The sequence below is a fragment of the Rhinoderma darwinii genome, chromosome 3 (assembly GCF_050947455.1).
Source record: "Rhinoderma darwinii isolate aRhiDar2 chromosome 3, aRhiDar2.hap1, whole genome shotgun sequence".
Lineage (NCBI taxonomy): Eukaryota > Metazoa > Chordata > Amphibia > Anura > Rhinodermatidae > Rhinoderma > Rhinoderma darwinii.
This window is the reverse complement of record NC_134689.1, coordinates 213,065,301-213,084,842: the sequence shown is the minus strand read 5'-3', so window position 1 is coordinate 213,084,842 and position 19,542 is coordinate 213,065,301. Positions and strand designations below refer to the sequence as shown.

General features: G+C 41.7%; 1 protein-coding gene across 5 annotated transcripts in view; it reads left to right on the top strand.

The window, feature by feature from the left end:
* CACNA2D1 (calcium voltage-gated channel auxiliary subunit alpha2delta 1) overlaps positions 1-19,542 on the top strand; it is a 737,376-nt gene that overhangs the window by 665,536 nt on the left and 52,298 nt on the right. For all 5 annotated transcript variants that reach the window (XM_075857358.1, XM_075857356.1, XM_075857359.1 and 2 more), the window contains 2 exons: positions 657-717; positions 3,705-3,802. In XM_075857358.1, coding sequence (XP_075713473.1) covers positions 657-717; positions 3,705-3,802 — 159 coding nt within the window. The remainder of the gene's footprint in view (positions 1-656; positions 718-3,704; positions 3,803-19,542) is intronic.

The window sequence follows — 19,542 nt, the reverse complement described above, 5'->3', positions numbered from 1 at the left end:
AATAGGACAAGTCATTATAAGGTACATATTTGCGGTCCGGGCTCATTAAAATCCGGTCTGTGAATTGCAGACGGCGTGCACACAGCTACGGTCGTGTGCATGAGTCCTTACAGTCTCCTACATTCCTGGGCTGAAGCTGAATAAATTAGCAGGCAATGCAGGCCAATGTGTGCCCCTGTGGAATACGTAGTTGAGAATGGGGATGCATGCTCCACCATATTTGTCTGCCGCATACAAGTCGTTATAAATGGCATTAAGTCTGTAAAATCAGTGATAACATGAAATGGCCGATTTTTATAACTTGTATCATTTAATATATTGAGACATGATCATGATCGTTGTTACTGGGATACCCCTTTAAGTTGCTTTATCTTTAAAATACACAAGCATGTTATAGTGCATCACTTTAAGACTGAGACTAAGCTTAGTGACATTCATAATTAGACACTTAATGTTACAGCACAGATTATATTCAAATATACATTTAAATGTCATCTTGTCTTTTTCCTTATTGCCTGATTATGCCTGACAAATTTACACGTTTCGTTGTTTACATAACCTTCCACTATTGCAGTACTTATTCGTAGGCATCTAAAGGACCAGATAGGAAAACTGTGTTTTCCTTGATATTTAATTTAGCTTTCTTTTTTTTTCAGACTCTGATACTCTGAAGCCTGAATATTTTGAAGATGTTGGTGCCACTTACTTAGCTCCAAGGTTGATCAGTTTTCTATTGCATCTTAAAGCTTTAAAAGAGTACTTGTCACCTTTCCGGACATGTTTATTTTACTATATACATGTATTCCCCTTGAAATAACAATTGTGGGACACATTTTCTTAGAACTCTATGTCTTTCCCCTGTTATTCCTTTAAGGGTCCGTTCACATATGTCCGGCGTCCGCTTCAGTTGACCTCCGGCGTGTTGAAGAAAAGCCCGAGGCAATCTGATGCTAGAATGGATCCCATAGTTTCTATGGGATCTGTTCTGGCATGGAGGACATCAGATGTGGAGCCGTACGGCGCCGGACCTCCCTGGGAGCCGGATCTAAAACGTTACCTGCATCGTTTTTGGTTCCGGCTTCCAGAGAGGTCCGGCACCATATCCTATCTATTTTAATGGTGGCCGGATGACCGCCGGGTGCTGCCGCATCCACCTACCGGCAGCACCGGCGGGAAAGTGGATGTGAGCAAGGAGCAGAATCCCCTGTCATAGCATTGCCGGAGATTTCGCTCCAGGCAGAGACCCTGACGACTACCCTCCCACCCAGGGCTGGCCTTAGGGGTGAGCGACCTGTGCCATTGCACTTGGCGCAACACCCCAGCAGGTAGAAGGGGGCACTGCGCTGGCTCCCTTCCCCTGCTTGTTTCAGATGCGCCCGGGCCCGGCGACTCAGCAGTCGCCTTTCCACCCGGCCACTTCACTCAGTGGCGTCACTGCCACTGTAGCAGCCATAGCGGCTGCTAGCGGCGACACCGGGCATGAGCATGCCCATTGGTATGCGGGACGGGACCCCCCATGGCTGGCGGCGCTGCTAGCAGCCGCTGCGTCTGCTACAGCGGTAGCGATGCCACTATAGCAGAGCAGGGAGGTATCTCCCTGCTCTGCTATCTACTAGCGCCACTGTAGCTCCCTGAAGGAGCGGAATCCCCGTGTAGCCAGGGATTCCGCTCCTGGAGCGCTCCGCTTGATGTCTCTGTCCATATATGGACAGTGACGTCATGGGAAACTCCTGAAGCGGAATCCCCGTCCACAGCGTTGCCAACTCTGTGACCGGGGATTCCTCTTCAAGATAAGCCAGTGACGTCACTGCCAATAAATGGACACAGACGACAGGGACTTCTCCTGCAGTGGAATCCCTGGTCACAGCGTCGGCAACGCTGTGTATGAAGATTCCACTTCAGGAGTTGCCCCTGATGTCACTGTCCATATATGGACAGAGACATGAATTGTAGCGCTCCAGGAGCGGAATCCCCGTCCAAAGGGGGATTTTGCTCCTTCAGGGAGCTACAGGCTATCTGCAGGAAGGGGGAGGGGGTGCTATCTACATGGGGCTGTGGGCTGTGTGCACAACCTTCAAGGGGACTGTGGTCTGTGTGGCACTACCTTCAAGGGGACTGTGTGGCACCACCTACAAGGGGGCTGTGGGCTGTGTGGCACTACATACAAAGGGGCTGTGGGCTGTGTGGCACTACCTACAAGGGGGCTGTGGCGCTACATACAAGGTGACTGTGTTGTGTGGCGCTACCTACAAGGGGACTGTGTGGCGCTACGTACAAGAGGGCTGTGTTGCGCTACCTACAAGAGGGCTGTGGACTGTGTGGTGCTTTCTACAAAGGGGCCTGTGTGGCGCTACCTACAAGGGGGCTGTGTGGCGCTACCTACAAGGGGGCTGTGTGGCACTACCTACAATGGGGCTGTGTGGCGCTACCTACAAGGGGGCTGTGTGGTGCTACCTAAAAGGGGGCTGTGTGGCGCTACCTACAAGGGAGCTGTGTGGCGCTATCTACAGGGCTGCCTGTGGCATTATATGCAGAGGGCACTGCAGCATTATCTACAGGGGCATGTGTGGCACTATATACTGGGGGGTATGGCACTATATACAGGGGATGTGGCACTATCTAAAGAGGGCACTGCGGTATTATCTACAGGGGGTGTGTGTCACTATATACAGGGGGTGGCACTATCAACAGAGGGCACTGCCGTATTTACAGGGGGCGTAGCACTATCTACAATGGGAACGGTGGCATTATCTACAGGGGGTGTGTGGCACTATATACAGAGGACACTGCGGCATTAGCTACAGGGGGTGTGTGGCACTATATACAGGGGGTGTGGCACTATCTACAGAGGGCACTACAGGGGAGGTGTGACACTATATACAGGAGCACATTTTCAGAGCCTAGACTACCATTTTGTGGACCATTGTGGTAAAAACTGATCTTAAAAAGGATGGTGAAAACTGATGACAACTAATGACAACTAATGACAGCTGATGGTTTTGTAGTAAAAATTGTGAAAAAGCCTGATGGCAACATTTTTGCATCAGTTTTTGCATCAGTTGTAAACACCGAGAGACAAAAAAAAACCTGATGCTGATGCAACTGACATATGTGAAGGCACCCTTTGAAATATATGAATAAATTGGCAATAGGGTGTTACCATTCCCGTTGTCACAGAGGTGTGTCCCTACACAGTCGTACACTGTCAGCTCTGATTGGACATTTACAGTCTATTTAAAGACACACCCTCAAATGGTAACACCCAGTTGTCAATTCATACATTTCTAAAAGGAATAAAAAAAAGGAACAGTACAACGCTGAGTTTTAATGTAAGATTCTTCTGAATGGTTATTTTATGGGGAATACAATTATTAACTAAAACAGACATTTCAGCAGAGGTAACAGGTCCTCTTGAAATATTTTACCTTTCTTTTTTATTTCAAAATACCAAGTTCTTAATGTTGTCAAGTTAGTACATCTCCCAAGTTATTTTATCAACTCACACCTTTATTAATCCATTCTATTGAGCTGATGAAAATAATCAGTTACATAGAGTTATTAAAATGCTTTCCAGAAGTATCATATTGCCCATTTGTGGTGTAAATAGTTAATGTTTATCTGTGTTCTTATTTTATACTTATAATAAAAATAAATAAGCTATATATTGACTCCGTGGAATAAATGTACTTCTTTCATTTTAACAGGGAATACTGCACTGACCTGCCGATATCCAATAATAATACCGAATTCCTACTAAATTTCAACCAGTACATAGACACCAAAACACCAAGCAGTCCAGCATGTAAGTAAAAATTTTTTAATTGTGAATTACTAATTAACTAAGGTTAAACTTTTGTGTCACATGATGTACCATTGCCAACAATACAAACTGGTATTTTCCAAGCATCATGGCACAAAAGAGTTCATAAATTCATATCCTGATATTTATTACCAACTGTCCCTCTGTTGTCTGTTAATGGCTGCTGGATTGAGATTCTTGTTTTCCCTGAATAAAATGTAATGGATCATCCATAGTTTAGCCATAAAAAGTTCATAATGCATTCTCGATTTTGATAGACATTTTTCAAGCATGAAAGAGTATCTGCCATGTTGATAAACTAAAATTAGGGCATCTAATAGAAACAAGCCAGTGAGGGAAAGTATTCACCCTCTGCACCACCCCAAAACGTCTGTTAAGGTGGCCAAGGGAGAATTCACACTATATGTCACTTTTAGAGAAGATGGTAAAGTGATGGTTACTAGAACAGAAACATCCCCCTTCAGGTACCGAAAATCCAGCTTATTGGCAGTATATGACTTTAAGGCCAGGATCACACACACAGTTTTGATGCAGATTTTGTGGCGGTTTTTGGCTCAGTTTTTTGAGCCAAACGCAGAAGTGGACACAAAAGGAAGAAGATGCATTAGTCTTTTCTTTATACCTTTCCTTTCTTCTGAATCCACTTCTGACTTTCATCATAAAACTGAATCAAAAGCTGCCGTGAAAACTGCATTAAAACTGTGTGTGTGATCCTGGTTGAAGTGAATCACTGTATAAATTAAAATTTCTGTCTCTTTTTAATATACTTTGTGTTCTAATGCCTAATATACTTTTGTGTTCTAATGCCTCTCTATTTTCAAGATATTTGAAAAGGCCACACAGTAAACCGTCCCTTTATCTGCAAAATCATGTGGCCATGAATTAATACACTCTTTATGGCCGCACGATTTAGCAAATTACAACAACTTACCCCCTATTCATTCTTTATGGCAGCGCCGGAAAAAGCCAAACACTGCACTCGGCTATCTCCGGCGCTCCCATAGAGAATGAATGGAGCGGCAGTGCGCATGCGCATGTAACTGAACTACTCCTTAACAAGGTATTTGACAGCCGCTCCTACATAGTGCCAGCTTGGTTGTTGGCCGCGTTGCGACCGTGTCAGGGCCGCTCCGTGTGGCCTTACACTTACATTCAGAAAACCAGTACATATTCAGCTGAGAAGTGGATACAATTATATCCAATCTAGGATGCACTGTGAGCTAAATAGACCAGCAGCAGCTGCACAAATCTCTCTTGCAGTTTGCTACAATGTATCAGTCTGAAGCCTAGGCTGTTTAGTTCACAGAGCATGTGATAAGCAATGAAGTAAAACATAGCCTAAGGCCTCATACACACTTCCGTCGGCCGTTGAACGTCCGTTATTGACGGTCCCATCACACACGGGCTGCACATGAATGGCTTCCGTGTGCAGTCCATTGTTCCACGTACCAAATTCAATGAGAAGGCCGGGACTGTTCCGTCAAAAACGGGCAGGAGTAGGACCTGCCCTACTTTTGACGGAACGGCCACACGGTTCCGTTAAAACAACGGAAGTGTGCATGGTCCGATTGAAATGAGTGGGTTCAGGGTGCTAACAGGGACAAAAACAGATCGCACCCTGAAGGAAAAAACTGAAGTGGGCATGACGCCTAAGGGCCTGTTCACATCAGCGTTTGATTTCCGTTCAACCTTTTCGTAGGAGGAACCGATAAATGGATAGCCAAAGAGGAAACTATAGACTCCGTTTGCATTACCATTTATTTCAATCGTAATGCTTCTGTTTCAGTTGGTTTTCCTTTGTTTCTGTTCCGTAAAGTTTCAGTTTCTTTTACTGAAACAATAGTGTAGTCCCACGTAGCGTAGTTGCTGCAGGATTTCTGCAACGGAATTCTGTGAGGAAATCCGCAGCATTTGCAGTAGGAGATTTAGAAAAAAAAAATGCTGCAAAAACGTTCAGAAATTGACCTGGGGTGCAAAATTTAAATTCGCAGTATGTCAATTTATGCTACGTTTTCGTTGCTTGTCTGTTGCATGTTTTCGCCATTGAATTATATGTGGATGTAAAACCGGCAACAATTAGCCAAGTATTTAGACTCTTGCAGTGGAACTGCTGAAATTCTTCCGCAAAAACGCAACTCAGAATTTTTTTTTATTTGGTTTAAAATGAAAAGAAAAGCTTATACTTACCACACAGGTATTGTCATAGCGACGCTTTCTTCTGTACTTTTTCAAGGCTGGCCTCCTGGGACGACGTTTCATCCCATGTGACTGACTTACTTTTTCAGTTACATTGTTTTGCAACGCAACGTATACACTCCATAAAAGTGTGATACAGTTTGTTCTTACTAAAAATCAAAATGATTGTAGTATCATTTTAAAGCCTAAAACAAAAATTGTAAATATAATGACTACCATTTGATTATATCTTGCTGAGTTTAAGGGTCAGTTCAGACTGAGTTTTTTGGCGCTGATTTTGATGTGGAAACCACGTCGGAATCAGCCCTAAAAAATGTCCGAAATCGCCTACCATTGATTTCAATGGGAGGTGGAGGTTTTTTTTTCCCCCGGAAGCTTTTAGCCGCTCAAGGGGAAAAAAAGATGCATGTCCTTTCTTGCCACAGTTCCGTTTCTGACCTCCCATTGAGGACAGCGGGCAAAAACGCTGCGAAAGCCACTACAAAAAAGCACAGGCAGGTCAAAATCTCCTTCAAAATTCTTGTAGGAATATATATATATATTTGTGTCATGACATTTCAGTTCGATTTCTAACATAACAAAAATGCTTAGTACCTTTTGGGTTGCGCCAAAAAGGTACTTAGGGGCTGTTCACATCAGCGTTGGCCTTTCATTTAGCTTTCCTTTCATCTGTTCAATCAGTTTTTTTTCACGGAAACAATGGTGTAGTGTGCTGCGCTACTGTTTCCATGAAAAAAATTGAAACCTAGCAGAATCGATGCAAACTGAAAGAAAAAAATGCCATTAAAATCAATGGTATTGCAAACGGAAACAATACTTTCCTCTGACAGAACAGATGAACAGAAAAACGAACGGAAGGCCAACGCTAATGTGAACAGGCCCTTAGCATCTCTTTTGAACTCCAAAACCAAAATAGCTCTGTGTATATTAAATTATCTTCTAATAAAATATCTGCTAGTGTCTAGTTTATTGTGACATTCAGTTCTAAAGACTTTACCTGTTACTGTACTTATCAAAATATTGAAGTCTATTATTAATGGGGTTGTCTACAACTGGGCAACTGATGACCTATGCACCAGATAGGTCTTCAGTATACGATTGGTGGGGGTCCAACTCTGCAGTGATCAGCTACAAAGGCTGCCTCTGGGCAGCGGACGTCCATACCGGAAGCAAATGGCTCCTGTCACGGAATAGCGGCCAAGCTGCAGCTCTGCTCCTATTCAATTGCAATGTACGGAGGCAACTGCTTCCGACTTCGTACACTGCATACTGTGCAATGACATCCGGTGCCTGGAGGCAACAGGAGCAATTTTTCGGTGCGTGGTCCAGGTGTCGGACCCCCACCAATCGTATACTGATGACCTACCCGGTGGACAGGTCATCAGTTGTCTGGTAGTGTACAACCCCTTTAAAAAAATGTAGACAATGAAAACATATTTTATTTTTTTATAGTATTAATTGATAAACACTTTTGTGTTAAAAAAAACAAATCCCAATAATGTTACCTCCCTACAGAATATATTTCATCTACTTTAAAATGAAAAAAATAAAAAGTAGGTAAATTAGCAATGATCATCGAAAAGTCAATAAAAGAAAGGACAAAATAGGAATATGTCTGCACTGGAGAACTAGTAACTGGAACTAATGCCCCATACACACGACCGGTTTTACGGACCCATTCAGTTCTATTAGCCGTGGACAACTTTCCGTATCACTATGGATTGGTGTCCGTGCCGTAGAACTGTGTCTGGAACTATGGAGCATGTCAGTTTTTTTGATTTTATGGACCGAGCTCCCATACTTTGTATGGGAGCACAGCCCGAAAATGCGGGCGGCCATCAGCAGACAGCCATGCCCGCTATCGTGGACCGCAATTACGGGCACGGTTGTATGCATGGCACCTAACTCTACAGGAAAAGCAGATAAATTCAATGGCTGTTAGATTTCTACCCTTTATCTTCAATAGTGGCACACTCGCCAAGGAGGCAGACCGCTCCACTGCTATGGGGCCCATGGTGAGAAGGTGGCCCGGCTTTGATCTCCTTCTGCTTCCTAACATAGAGCCATAACGTTTCCTGCAGCCACACATAAGGGGAGCTCAATTCATAGGGATTTTTACAGCTTCCATTGAGTTCGTTGGTAGCTCGTATAAATTCATATGCACTGAGCTACCTCTAGTCCTCTAGTGGTGAGCCAGTTTTATCATGTATTGTGTGTAGTTAAGCAGGGGATGTACGGCTGAATGGGGGAGATTTATCAACGTATTAATGCCAGTTGTCTGGTATAAATACATTGAAAATAGGCTGTTTAGACTGAATGTTTTATATATACAGTATATATATATATATATATATATATATATATATATATATATATATATATATATATATATATATATATATGAAGCACCTGTTACACTTTTACCGACATACGAGTCGTTTAAAGTTGTTGAGGTTTCTGAGTTGCGTGGAGTGCAATCTTTTATTACACGATTCCTCCTCTTTTTTTTACCTAGAAATGTGTTGTAAAAGGACAGACCTTGTGTTTTTAGCTTAAGCCGGATTCATCAACAGGACAAGTACCCCAATATGCTACACGCTGCACAGGGGAAAGGTTCTGGCTCGCACGGTGCATCAGTATTAACCCTTATAAAATGACGGTGAATGTTAACTTAATAAAATATGTTGTATGTTTCTCGGATCTCCGAGTGAGGGCCCATGCTAAATTTTTCTATTGATCCCTATGATTTCTGTGTATGTCCCTGATATTTGATGTGAAGAAAATAATAAAAACATAATATTCAAATTGTACAATACAGCTGGACTGTGTGTCAGGTCCAATACATCACATCATACAATAAAATACAAGTACACAGTGATCAATAATGATATCAAGATCCATGTACAAACTCAGAGCAATAATAATTACAATGCAAAACAAGCCCTATTGCCTAGAAAAAAAACAAACAGAAAAATAGCAGTAAATGATAAGTGCTAACAAAGAGATATAGGGACCAATATGTAAACATAGTACAAGATGTCAATTATCGCTGCCCCACCTGTATCACAAATAATATCCGCTGTCTTAGGGGCTTCACCATAAATGGAAGTAAAGGGAATTTCACTCTCTTTGTCAAGATCATTATTTCAATGGTTGCCCATTGTCCTTGATCTGCTGTAGCCCAGCAAAAATCAGCTCATGGAATTAATAAAAGGAACTCAATGTATAAATAAAAACAAAAGCCCCATAATTCTTCTTTACCCACTGTCAAGAACTCTGACCCTTAAGCATTTTGGTTTTATGACATTTGACTGCATATTAGTTGGAAATGATGAATCTTTTAAGCTTTAGTGAACTCTATGACACAAATAATGATATGGCTCATACAACATTGTGTCACATTTCCTCCTTGTTTAACAAACAATTTGTACAGTATCTTTTCTTATTAAAAATGCATGCGTCTAATCTGACTTCTGTCCTTCCTAATATTACTAGTCAGGAAATAACATAGGCCATGATAGGGAACGTTATCTAAAATATTGACTATAGAACTGGGAAATTGTGTAAACTGTTTATCTAAAGAGTAGTTATGACGTTTTCCTGTTCAGACAAAGAGAATGCAACATATCTGTGCAACGAAAGAGACGATGGATGGTCCTTATTTGCACACTCAGCATTTTGTTGGCCCGTACTGACAATCCCCCCCTTCCCCAAAAATAAATTTGCTCATTAAATCCTTTGTTAGTATGAATCTGAAGTAATTGCTTTATATACATATATTACTTCCTTTAATGAATTTGCTTATGCAGATTAAAAAAATGGATCCGGCATTTCTACTGATATTCTGTCCTCTGCAGACCTTCAAAAAAAAGTTGGTCATCCGGAGCGAACAGTTTATGTTGGAACAACTATTTTCCTTTTTTAAGTGTAATTTATTACACAGGCTGATTGTGCTGTTTTTTGTCCTTCCAGAGTCAAAAAATATCCTCTCTTTAAGCGCAACTTCCTGAAATAAACTCATTCAAATATGACCTTGCGTTACGGTGTTTAAAGATGTCTTACTATTGGCAGTTCAATAACACAGGTGCTTTATTACCAAACCGGCTTGACATCCAAGAAGCAAAAATAAATATAAATATCCCATTTGCTTACTTATCGTCTATTGCTAAAGTCTTTGACCTTCAGGGCTGGTATTCTGGATGATATATTTTACGATCAGACTCTACAACCCCATAACCAAATACGGTTAACATCAATACATTTTTAGAATCTCCTTCCAAGTTCGACAAGAGATCAATTATATAACATTTTGGTATGTTCACACGGGTCTGATTTGCTGCGGAGAACTCATTATTAAATACAACCCCAAAACTGCAGGGAATTCCAGCAGAAAGTCCACTCCAGTCTTGTTTGATTTGGTGCAGATTTTCAGACAGATTTGCCTCTGCAGAGAAGAAGAGGGGAGAAAAGGGGAGAAAAACAAAGAAAGGACTCGGCTCCCCTGGCGCTTCTATACTGATGTGTTTCTGTTCCCCCCGCTGGCCTGTGTTTAGGCAGCCTCCTGGGATGGCTTTTTGTCCAATGTGATGCTGCAGTCTGGGATTGGCTGCATCGGTCACATGGGGCAAAGCGTCATTCCAGAGGGCTGGCTCATGACAGAGCAGCCTATGGATCAGGAATGCGTCAATACAAGAGTGCCAGGAGAGGTATGTTTTTTTTTTATTTTTAAGTAGAAAAATATGTCATTTATTGCAGATTCTTACTTTCACATTGAATTCAATTGTAAAAATCTGCAATAAATGCACTACCATTTTGCAGCATAAATTGACATGCCAATTTCTGCACTGAAATTTTCTGCAGTGTGTGGATGAGATTTCTTTAATCTCATCCACTTTGCAGCTACTGTTATATGCTGCATATTTTTCGCCTGCAAATTCGGACGATTATGCTACACGTGAGCATACACATCATATTTGCCTATATGATTTTATGTGACTATCGAGCCTCTGAAGCCTAATAAATCACCGGGACCAGATGGTCTATTGTATGATTACTATAATCAATAAAGCCACATTTAACCTGATGGTTTAATATGGCAATTAAAAATAGATAATTCTCTCTTGAAATATTACAGGTCTCGGTTGTGACTATACCCAAATCAGGTAAAACTCCAGATCGCCCTTTAAATTTCAGCCAAATTTCGTAATTAATAACAGACCTTAAATTATATGCTTTCTCTATTGTTTTCTAAACTCATGTGCATATTGACACCAAATTCACCAGGCCTTGAATGGCACATAGCGGTTCAAAAATATTCGTTCAGTGGTGGTAACCCATAGTCCTCATACTTAGACGCCTTATCTTCTCCATACTTTGTTGCGAAAAAGGCGTTTGACAGGGTAAACTGGGGCTTTCTGGAAGCTGTATTGTATAAATTTGGCCTTGTAGGTAATCTTCTGAGAGCCATATAAGCTCTTTGCTGAGTCTTTTCAGCCTAAGTGTTTATGGCCGGATTCATATCTAAATCTTTTCAATTACAAATGGAACCCAACAAATAAGGCACTCCCCTAACATACAAACTGTAAAATTAGGTAAAAGAACACCGCATTGGCCTATTTGCTGATGACATGATAACTGCTGTAGCTTTCCCAAAAACATCTTTATTAGCCGTTAACGACAAGCTGGCTGCATTTAGCTCTATCTCTTAATATAAGGATAATGCCTCGAAATCATTAATATTAGACCTGTTCCTTCCTAGAGTAGTTAAAAACTAGTTTCAAATCTCCTATTTTTTTGCTCGGTCAGACTGTAAAATCCCATACTTGGGGATTTCTTTCCCTAGTCTCTTTTAAAGACAGTCAAATAAAATATTATTAGTTTTGCTAAACCCCTCATTTCTCGGTTCGGCAATTAAAATTTTAATGATGCCTAAGATACTTTATCAATTTAGGACTCCCATTTCTTATGCTAACTTCTCAATTATCAAAACTTATTTTAAAATTGGTTTGGCAAGATAGGGCTCCCAGAATAGTAACCTTGTATTTAAAAACTGAGGATGCGAGCCCAAGTTGCCCTTGTATAGTTTCTTATTATAAAGCTGCTATTTTGAAACAAACAATAGCCTGGTGGCTGGGAGATACTCAAAAACATTGGGACAGATTTACTATTCATAATGCACCAGAATTCTGGCTCAAATTGAGCCAGAATTCTAGCTTACATTCCATGCGCCACATACACTACCGTTCAAAAGTTTAGGGTCACTTAGAAATTTCCTTATTTTTGAAAGAAAAGCACAGTTTTTTTCAATGAAGATAACATTAAATCAATCAGAAATGCACTCTATACATTGTTAATGTGCTAAATGACTATTCTAGCTGCAAACGTCTGTTTTTTAATGCAATATCTACATAGGTGTATAGAGGCCCATTTCCAGCAACCATCACTCCAGTGTTCTAATGGTACATTGTGTTTGCTAACTGTGTTAGAAGGCTAATGGATGATTAGAAAACACTTGAAAACCCTTGTGCAATTATGTTAGCACCGCTGTAAACAGTTTTGCTGTTTAGAGGAGCTATAAAACTGACCTTCCTTTGAGCTAGTTGAGAATCTGGAGCATTACATTTGTGGGTTTGATTAAACTCTCAAAATGGCTAGAAAAAGAGAGCTTTCATGTGAAACTCGACAGTCTATTCTTGTTCTTAGAAATGAAGGCTATTCCATGCCAGAAATTGCCAAGAAACTGAATATTTCCTACAACGGTGTGTACTACTCCCTTCAGAGGACAGCACAAACAGGCTCTAACCAGAGTAGAAAGAGAAGTGGGAGGCCCCGCGGCACAACTGAGCAACAAGACAAGTACATTAGAGTCTCTAGTTTGAGAAATAGACGCCTTACAGGTCCTCAACTGGCAGCTTCATTAAATAGTACCCGCAAAACGCCAGTGTCAACGTCTACAGTGAAGAGGCGACTCCGGGATGCTGGACTTCAGGGCAGAGTGGCAAAGAAAAAGCCATATCTGAGACTGGCTAATAAAAGGAAAAGATTAATATGGGCAAAAGCACACAGACATTGGACAGAGGAAGATTGGAAAAAAGTGTTATGGACAGACGAATCGAAGTTTGAGGTGTTTGGATCACACAGAAGAACATTTGTGAGACGCAGAACAACTGAAAAGATGCTGGAAGACTGCCTGACGCCATCTGTCAAGCATGGTGGAGGTAATGTGATGGTCTGGGGTTGCTTTGGTGCTGGTAAAGTGGGAGATTTGTACAAGGTAAAAGGGATTTTGAATAAGGAAGGCTATCACTCCATTTTGCAACGCCATGCCATACCCCGTGGACGGCGCTTTATTGGAGCCAATTTCATCCTACAACAGGACAATGACCCAAAGCACACCTCCAAATTATGCAAGAACTATTTAGGGAAGAAGCAGGCAGCTGGTATTCTATCTGTAATGGAGTGGCCAGCGCAGTCACCAGATCTCAACCGCATAGAGCTGTTGTGGGAGCAGCTTGACCGTATGGTCAAGAAGTGCCCATCAAGCCAATCCAACTTGTGGGAGGGCCTTCTGGAAGCATGGGGTGAAATTTCTCCCGATTACCTCAGCAAATTAACAGCTAGAATGCCAAAGGTCTGCAATGCTGTAATTGCTGCAAATGGAGCATTCTTTGACGAAAGCAAAGTTTGAAGGAGGAAATTATTATTTGAAATGAAAATCATTATTTCTAACCTTGTCAATGTCTTGACTATATTTTCTAGTCATTTTGCAACTCATTTGATAAATATAATTGTGAGTTTTCATGGAAAACACAAAATTGTCTGGGTGACCCCAAACTTTTGAACGGTAGTGTATATTAACTGTTTTATACGCTTTTTTTCTACATGCTTGGCAAGGTGTATGGCTCAGTGGAAAAGGGTGCGTGGTCCAGTAAAAAAAGGAATGTGGCTTAAGCTGCGATACTGTGTGCATAAATGCACTAAAATTTTGGCGCAAAACTGGCATAAACTAAGACAACTAAGAGGTGGTATAAGAAAGAGAAAGATGTATGGTAAGTCTAGCTAGATGTGCCAAATTTATCATACAGCATGAATGACTTTGATAAATTTGGCGCATTTTCTGACTGCCTTGTCTAAGTTTACACTCTCTAAAACTAAGGCAGTATTAGTAAATATCGGGTAGAGATGGGGTAGAGATGGAATATACTATGAGAATTATATTAGCCTGTTGATTTTCATCCGAATTGAAAATACAAAATAGAACAATTCCTCCTACTATTAAGGCAGGCCCTTTGCGTTTGGTGACAGTTGGTGGGAGACGGGTAATAATAATAATAATAATAATAATCTTTATTTATATAGCGCCAACATATTACGCAGCACTTTACAATGTAGAGGGAACATGAAAACAATATCAGACATTACATAGTGACAAAGTTCATTTACAATTCAAACCTGGGGAGTGAGGACCCTGCTCGCAAGAGCTTACAATCTATGAGGACATAATGGAGACACAAAGTGTAATAGTGTTTGTTCTGTACAATGGTCCGGCCATTTTTATACACATGCGGTGGTAACATAAAGCTGCATGAGCCGGTCACCAGCCAGTATCCGTGTATGACGGACATGAAGAGAAGGAGTGTGAGGGAATCTTATTCTGATGACTAATCTAAATGGAGGGCCATGAAAAGGAGTCAGATTAGGGAATTTTATAGGCCGGTCTAAATAGATGTGTTTTCAGGGCACGTTTAAAACTGTGGATATTGGGAATTAATCGGATTGTCTGGGGTAGCGCATTCCAGAGGACGGGTGCAGCACGAGAGAAATCCTGGAGACGGTAGTGGGAGGTTCGGATTATGGAGGATTTTAATCTAAGGTCGTTGGCAGAACGTAGAGCCCGAGTAGGGTGGTAGACAGAGATGAGGGAGGAGATGTAAGGAGGTGCAGCACTGTGGAGAGCTTTGTGGGTGAGAGTAATAAGTTTGAATTTTATTCGGAAGGGGATGGGCAACCAGTGCAGTGACTGGCACAGATTAGAGGCGTTGGTGTAGCGGTTGGTCATAAAGATGAGCCTGGCTGCTGCATTGAGGATAGATTGGAGAGGGGAGAGTTTAGTGAGGGGAAGACCGACTAGTAATGAGTTACAGTAGTCAAGACGAGAGTGAATCAGAGCAACAATGAGCGTTTTGGCAGTTTCCTCCGTAAGAAAAGAGCGGATTCTGGAGATGTTTTTTAGGTGAAAATGACAGGAGCGTGAAAGTGATTGTATGTGAGGAGTAAAGGAAAGATCTGAGTCAAAAATAACCCCGAGACAGCGGGCGTGCTGCTTAGGAGTTATGATAGTGCCACACACAGATATAGAGACATCAGGTTTAGGGAGGTTAGTAGATGGTTGGAACACAAGGAGCTCAGTTTTAGAAAGATTCAGTTTCAGATAGAGAGAGGACATGATGTTAGAGACAGCGGACAGACAATCACTGGTGTTCTGTATTAGAGCAGGGGTGATGTCACGGGAAGAGGTATATAATTGGGTGTCATCAGCGTAGAGATGGTACTGGAAGCCAAATCTGCTGATGGTTTGTCCAATAGGAGCTGTGTAGAGAGAAAAGAGGAGTGGACCTAGGACTGATCCCTGAGGAACCCCGATATCAAGGGGAAGAGGAGAAGAAGTGGAACCAGCAAATGACACACTGAGTGAGCGGTCAGAGAGATAGGAGGAAAACCAAGAGAGAGCCGCGTCCTTGAGGCCAATAGAGTGGAGCATGTTAAGTAGGAGTTTGTGGTCTACAGTGTCAAAGGCTGCAGAGAGATCCAAAAGAATCAGGAGAGAGGATTTACCGTCCGATTTAGCCGCCAAGAGATCATTTGAGACTTTAGTAAGGGCAGTTTCTGTGGAGTGTAGAGTGCGGAAACCAGATTGTAAGGGGTCAAGAATGGAGTTAGCAGAGAGATAGCGGATAAGGCGAGAGTAGACCAAGCGTTCCAGGAGTTTGGAGATGAAGGGCAGATTAGAGACTGGTCGGTAGTTGGCAGCGCTGGATGGGTCAAGTGTTGGTTTTTTCAATAATGGGTTTATAATGGCATGTTTAAAAGCGGAGGGAAAGATACCAGAGGAAAGAGAGAGGTTAAATATTTTAGTGAGGTGACTAGTGACAGCTGGGGAGAGGGACTGGAGGAGGTGTGAGGGGACAGGATCACTAGGGCAGGTAGTAGGACGAGAAGAAGAGAGGAGCCTCGAGACTTCTTCTTCAGTTATTGGGTCAAATGCTGAGAGTGAAGAAGAGGGAGTGCGGGGGGGAAGGGGATCGATGTTACTAGGGGACTGGGAGATAATATCATGCCGGATGTTGTCAATTTTAACTTTAAAATAATTGGCCAGGTCTTCAGCACTGAGATCTGTGATCGGCGTCTGCACTTTAGGACTAAGGAGGGAGTGAAAAGTATCAAAGAGGCGTTTTGGATTATTAGATAGTGTGGAGATGAGAGAAGTGAAGTAGACTTGTTTGGCGCGGTGAAGGGCAGAGTTGTAAGTTTTGAGCATAAATTTGTAATGGAGGAAATCTGCATCCAAATGCGATTTTCTCCACAGTCGTTCGGCACATCTCAAGCACCGGTGAAGAAAGCGGGATTGAGGCGTGTGCCAGGGTTGTCGTCGTCTTTGTCGGGTGGTTCGGAGTGTAGTGGGGGCTGCTTCATCAAAAGGCATTTTTGAGAGTGTTGTTATAAAGTTTGGCAGCCAGATTGGGACAGGAGAGGGAAGAGATAGGGGACAATGAGGACTGTAGACTGTCTATGAGTTTCACAGTGTTAATGGCATGTAGATTTCTGTATGTCTGATACGTAGGGATGACCTGAGGAGGCAGAGAATATTTGATAGTAAAGCAGAGAAGATTGTGGTCAGAAAGCGGGAGAGGAGAGTTAATAAAGTCAGAAACTGAGCAGAGCCGGAAGAAGACCAGGTCAAGTGAATGCCCGTCTTCATGTGTAGGAGAGTTAGTAAGTTGTGACAGACCGAGGGACGAGGTTAAAGATAGAAACTGGGAGGCAGATGAGGAGATTGGGTTATCAATGGGGATGTTGAAGTCACCCATGATGAGAGTGGGTGTTTCAGAGGATAGAAATTGTGGAAGCCAGGCAGCAAAATGGTCCAGGAATTGGCGGGGTGAGCCCGGTGGGCGGTAGACAACTGCCACTCGGAGGGGAAAAGGGTGAAAGAGTCTGAGGGTGTGGACTTCAAAAGAGGGAAATGTGAGTGAGGGGACCGGGGGAATGACCTGGAAAGTGCAGTGTGGGGAAAGAAGTATACCTACTCCTCCACCCTGCCTGTTCTCAGGTCTGGGGGCATGAGAGAACTGGAGACCACCATAAGATAGAGCAGCAGGGGAAGCAGTGTCAGACAGGTGTAGCCATGTTTCTGTAAGAGCCAGAAGGTTGAGAGAGTTAGAAAGGAATAAGTCATGAATAAAGGTGAGTTTGTTGCACACGGACCGAGAGTTCCAGAGAGCACAGTTAAAAGAGACAGGAGAAGACCTACAAGGAATGGCAAGAAGATTTGCAGGGTTTCTATGTGTGGCAGGTAAGTGGTTGAGCTTGGCAGAAGAAAAGGGAGGCCCAGGGTTGGGAGAGATGTCCCCTGCAGCTAATAGCAGGAGAATTGAGAGTGACAGCAGATGGTTCTGTGATTTATGAGAGCGTTTTTTATGTTGGGCAGTGGGATGAGATGGGTTAAGTTGACTGAGGAAAGTGAATAGTGAATGGGAGCTGTACATGGGTGAGGCCAGGATAGAAGGACTGATGCGGACTGTGTTTGGGCAAGTCTTAAATGGCCGATAGGATTGAAAACCAAGAGCAGCTATAATGATGAGAGCGGTGGCAAACATGTTTGTTTACAGATAGTTAGAAATCTAATATTGAGAGCGTGGGCTAGTTTGTCTGGTTTGGTAATGCAGCTTACCTGTCACTGACCCTGTCCAACTGCCATGTATAACTGCCAGGACACTTTGACAGTATGACACTTAGACAGAGATGACTTCTGCCGTCGTGCCCAGACAGATTAAAAATCTTCCACTAGAACTGGTTCAATATCAGTTCACAGGAAGTAATTTTTCTACTTGGAGAGCGCGTGCAATAGATGAAATATCAGATAATGGTGGAAAATCAGTCCTTTATACATAACATATACTGAAGAGGTTCAACCTCCCATTGACTTTTATAAGTATTTACAACTTAGGCGTTGTTTACTATCCATAGTTTTACTGGAAGCTTCTCAAACTTTGATATTGAATTTTTATTTCAATAATCCTATTAATCTTAATAAAGGTTTATTAATATACTATAAAGATATAATGAAAAACCCCTTTTCCTCATTAGCAATAAATAAGAAAAGGACTTGGGGATGACATTTACATCGTATCACTGGTTATTCGTAATTACTTTGCATAATAAAACCTCTATGCGCAAAACATTTTGAGTCTTCAAGAAAGTGTTTGTATAGGTTTTATCATACTCCATATATAATGTCTAAGATGTTTTTGAATGTTTCTTGCAAATGCTGAAGATGTCGGAGGATGGTTAGAATTATCTATATAGTGGGAATTTACTAAAATCTATTTATATTAGTTAGAAAAAAACCGCTTGGTTACTACAGTAATGGGTTATCCACTTAATTGGGGCCCGGGTTATCCACTTAATTGGGGCTCTAAAATGCCCATGTTATCTTTAGATAATCTGCCAATAGAAGATATTTTACTTGTATCCCATATATTAATGGCAGCTAGAACACTTAGAGTTAGGAGTTGGAAGAGTTCTATGATCCCAAACATATTACAGGTGGTCATTTGTATTTATTATAATTATTTGATTGAACTTTTAAGACAAATAAAATAGGGAACTACAGTACTTGAAATTCACACGATAATGGGAAAAATGGTTAAACTATTGGAACCTTAAATGAGATTCCAAAGTACTAAAATGTGTATAGAGATTTATAATCATCTTGTTTAGTATTTCTGTTTGTCTATGTTGGTGTTTATGTTAAATGTTATTAACAAGTGTAATGATGATAATGACAATTGGAGAAACTTTCGAAAAGGGTAATACTGAAGCTTTATAAGAGAATGTATGGGTACATGTTAGGCTTTGTTCACATCTGCATTGTGGTCTGGACCCGTCGTTTTGCCGGAAGCAATAGCGTAGTCGACTACGTTATTTCTTCCGGCAAAATGACGGATCCAGTGCACAACAGAGACAAAGGGAAATCATGGGCACCGGATCCGTCACCATTGAAATCAGTGGTGATGGAAATGGAAACCCCTGGTTTCCGTCTGTGTCAGTTTGTGTCTGTTCAGGGTCCCTTTTCTGATGGAAAGCTCAGACGGAACGTCATAACGGGACCCCAACCTGTATTGTTTATTTGTGTGTTTTCTCTTTATTATATGTGGAAGCATTTTCCAATAAAAAGTAATCAAAACAAAACAAATTTGACAAAATGCTCTAAATGTTTAAAGCTTTTATTAGAATATGGTTGTTTT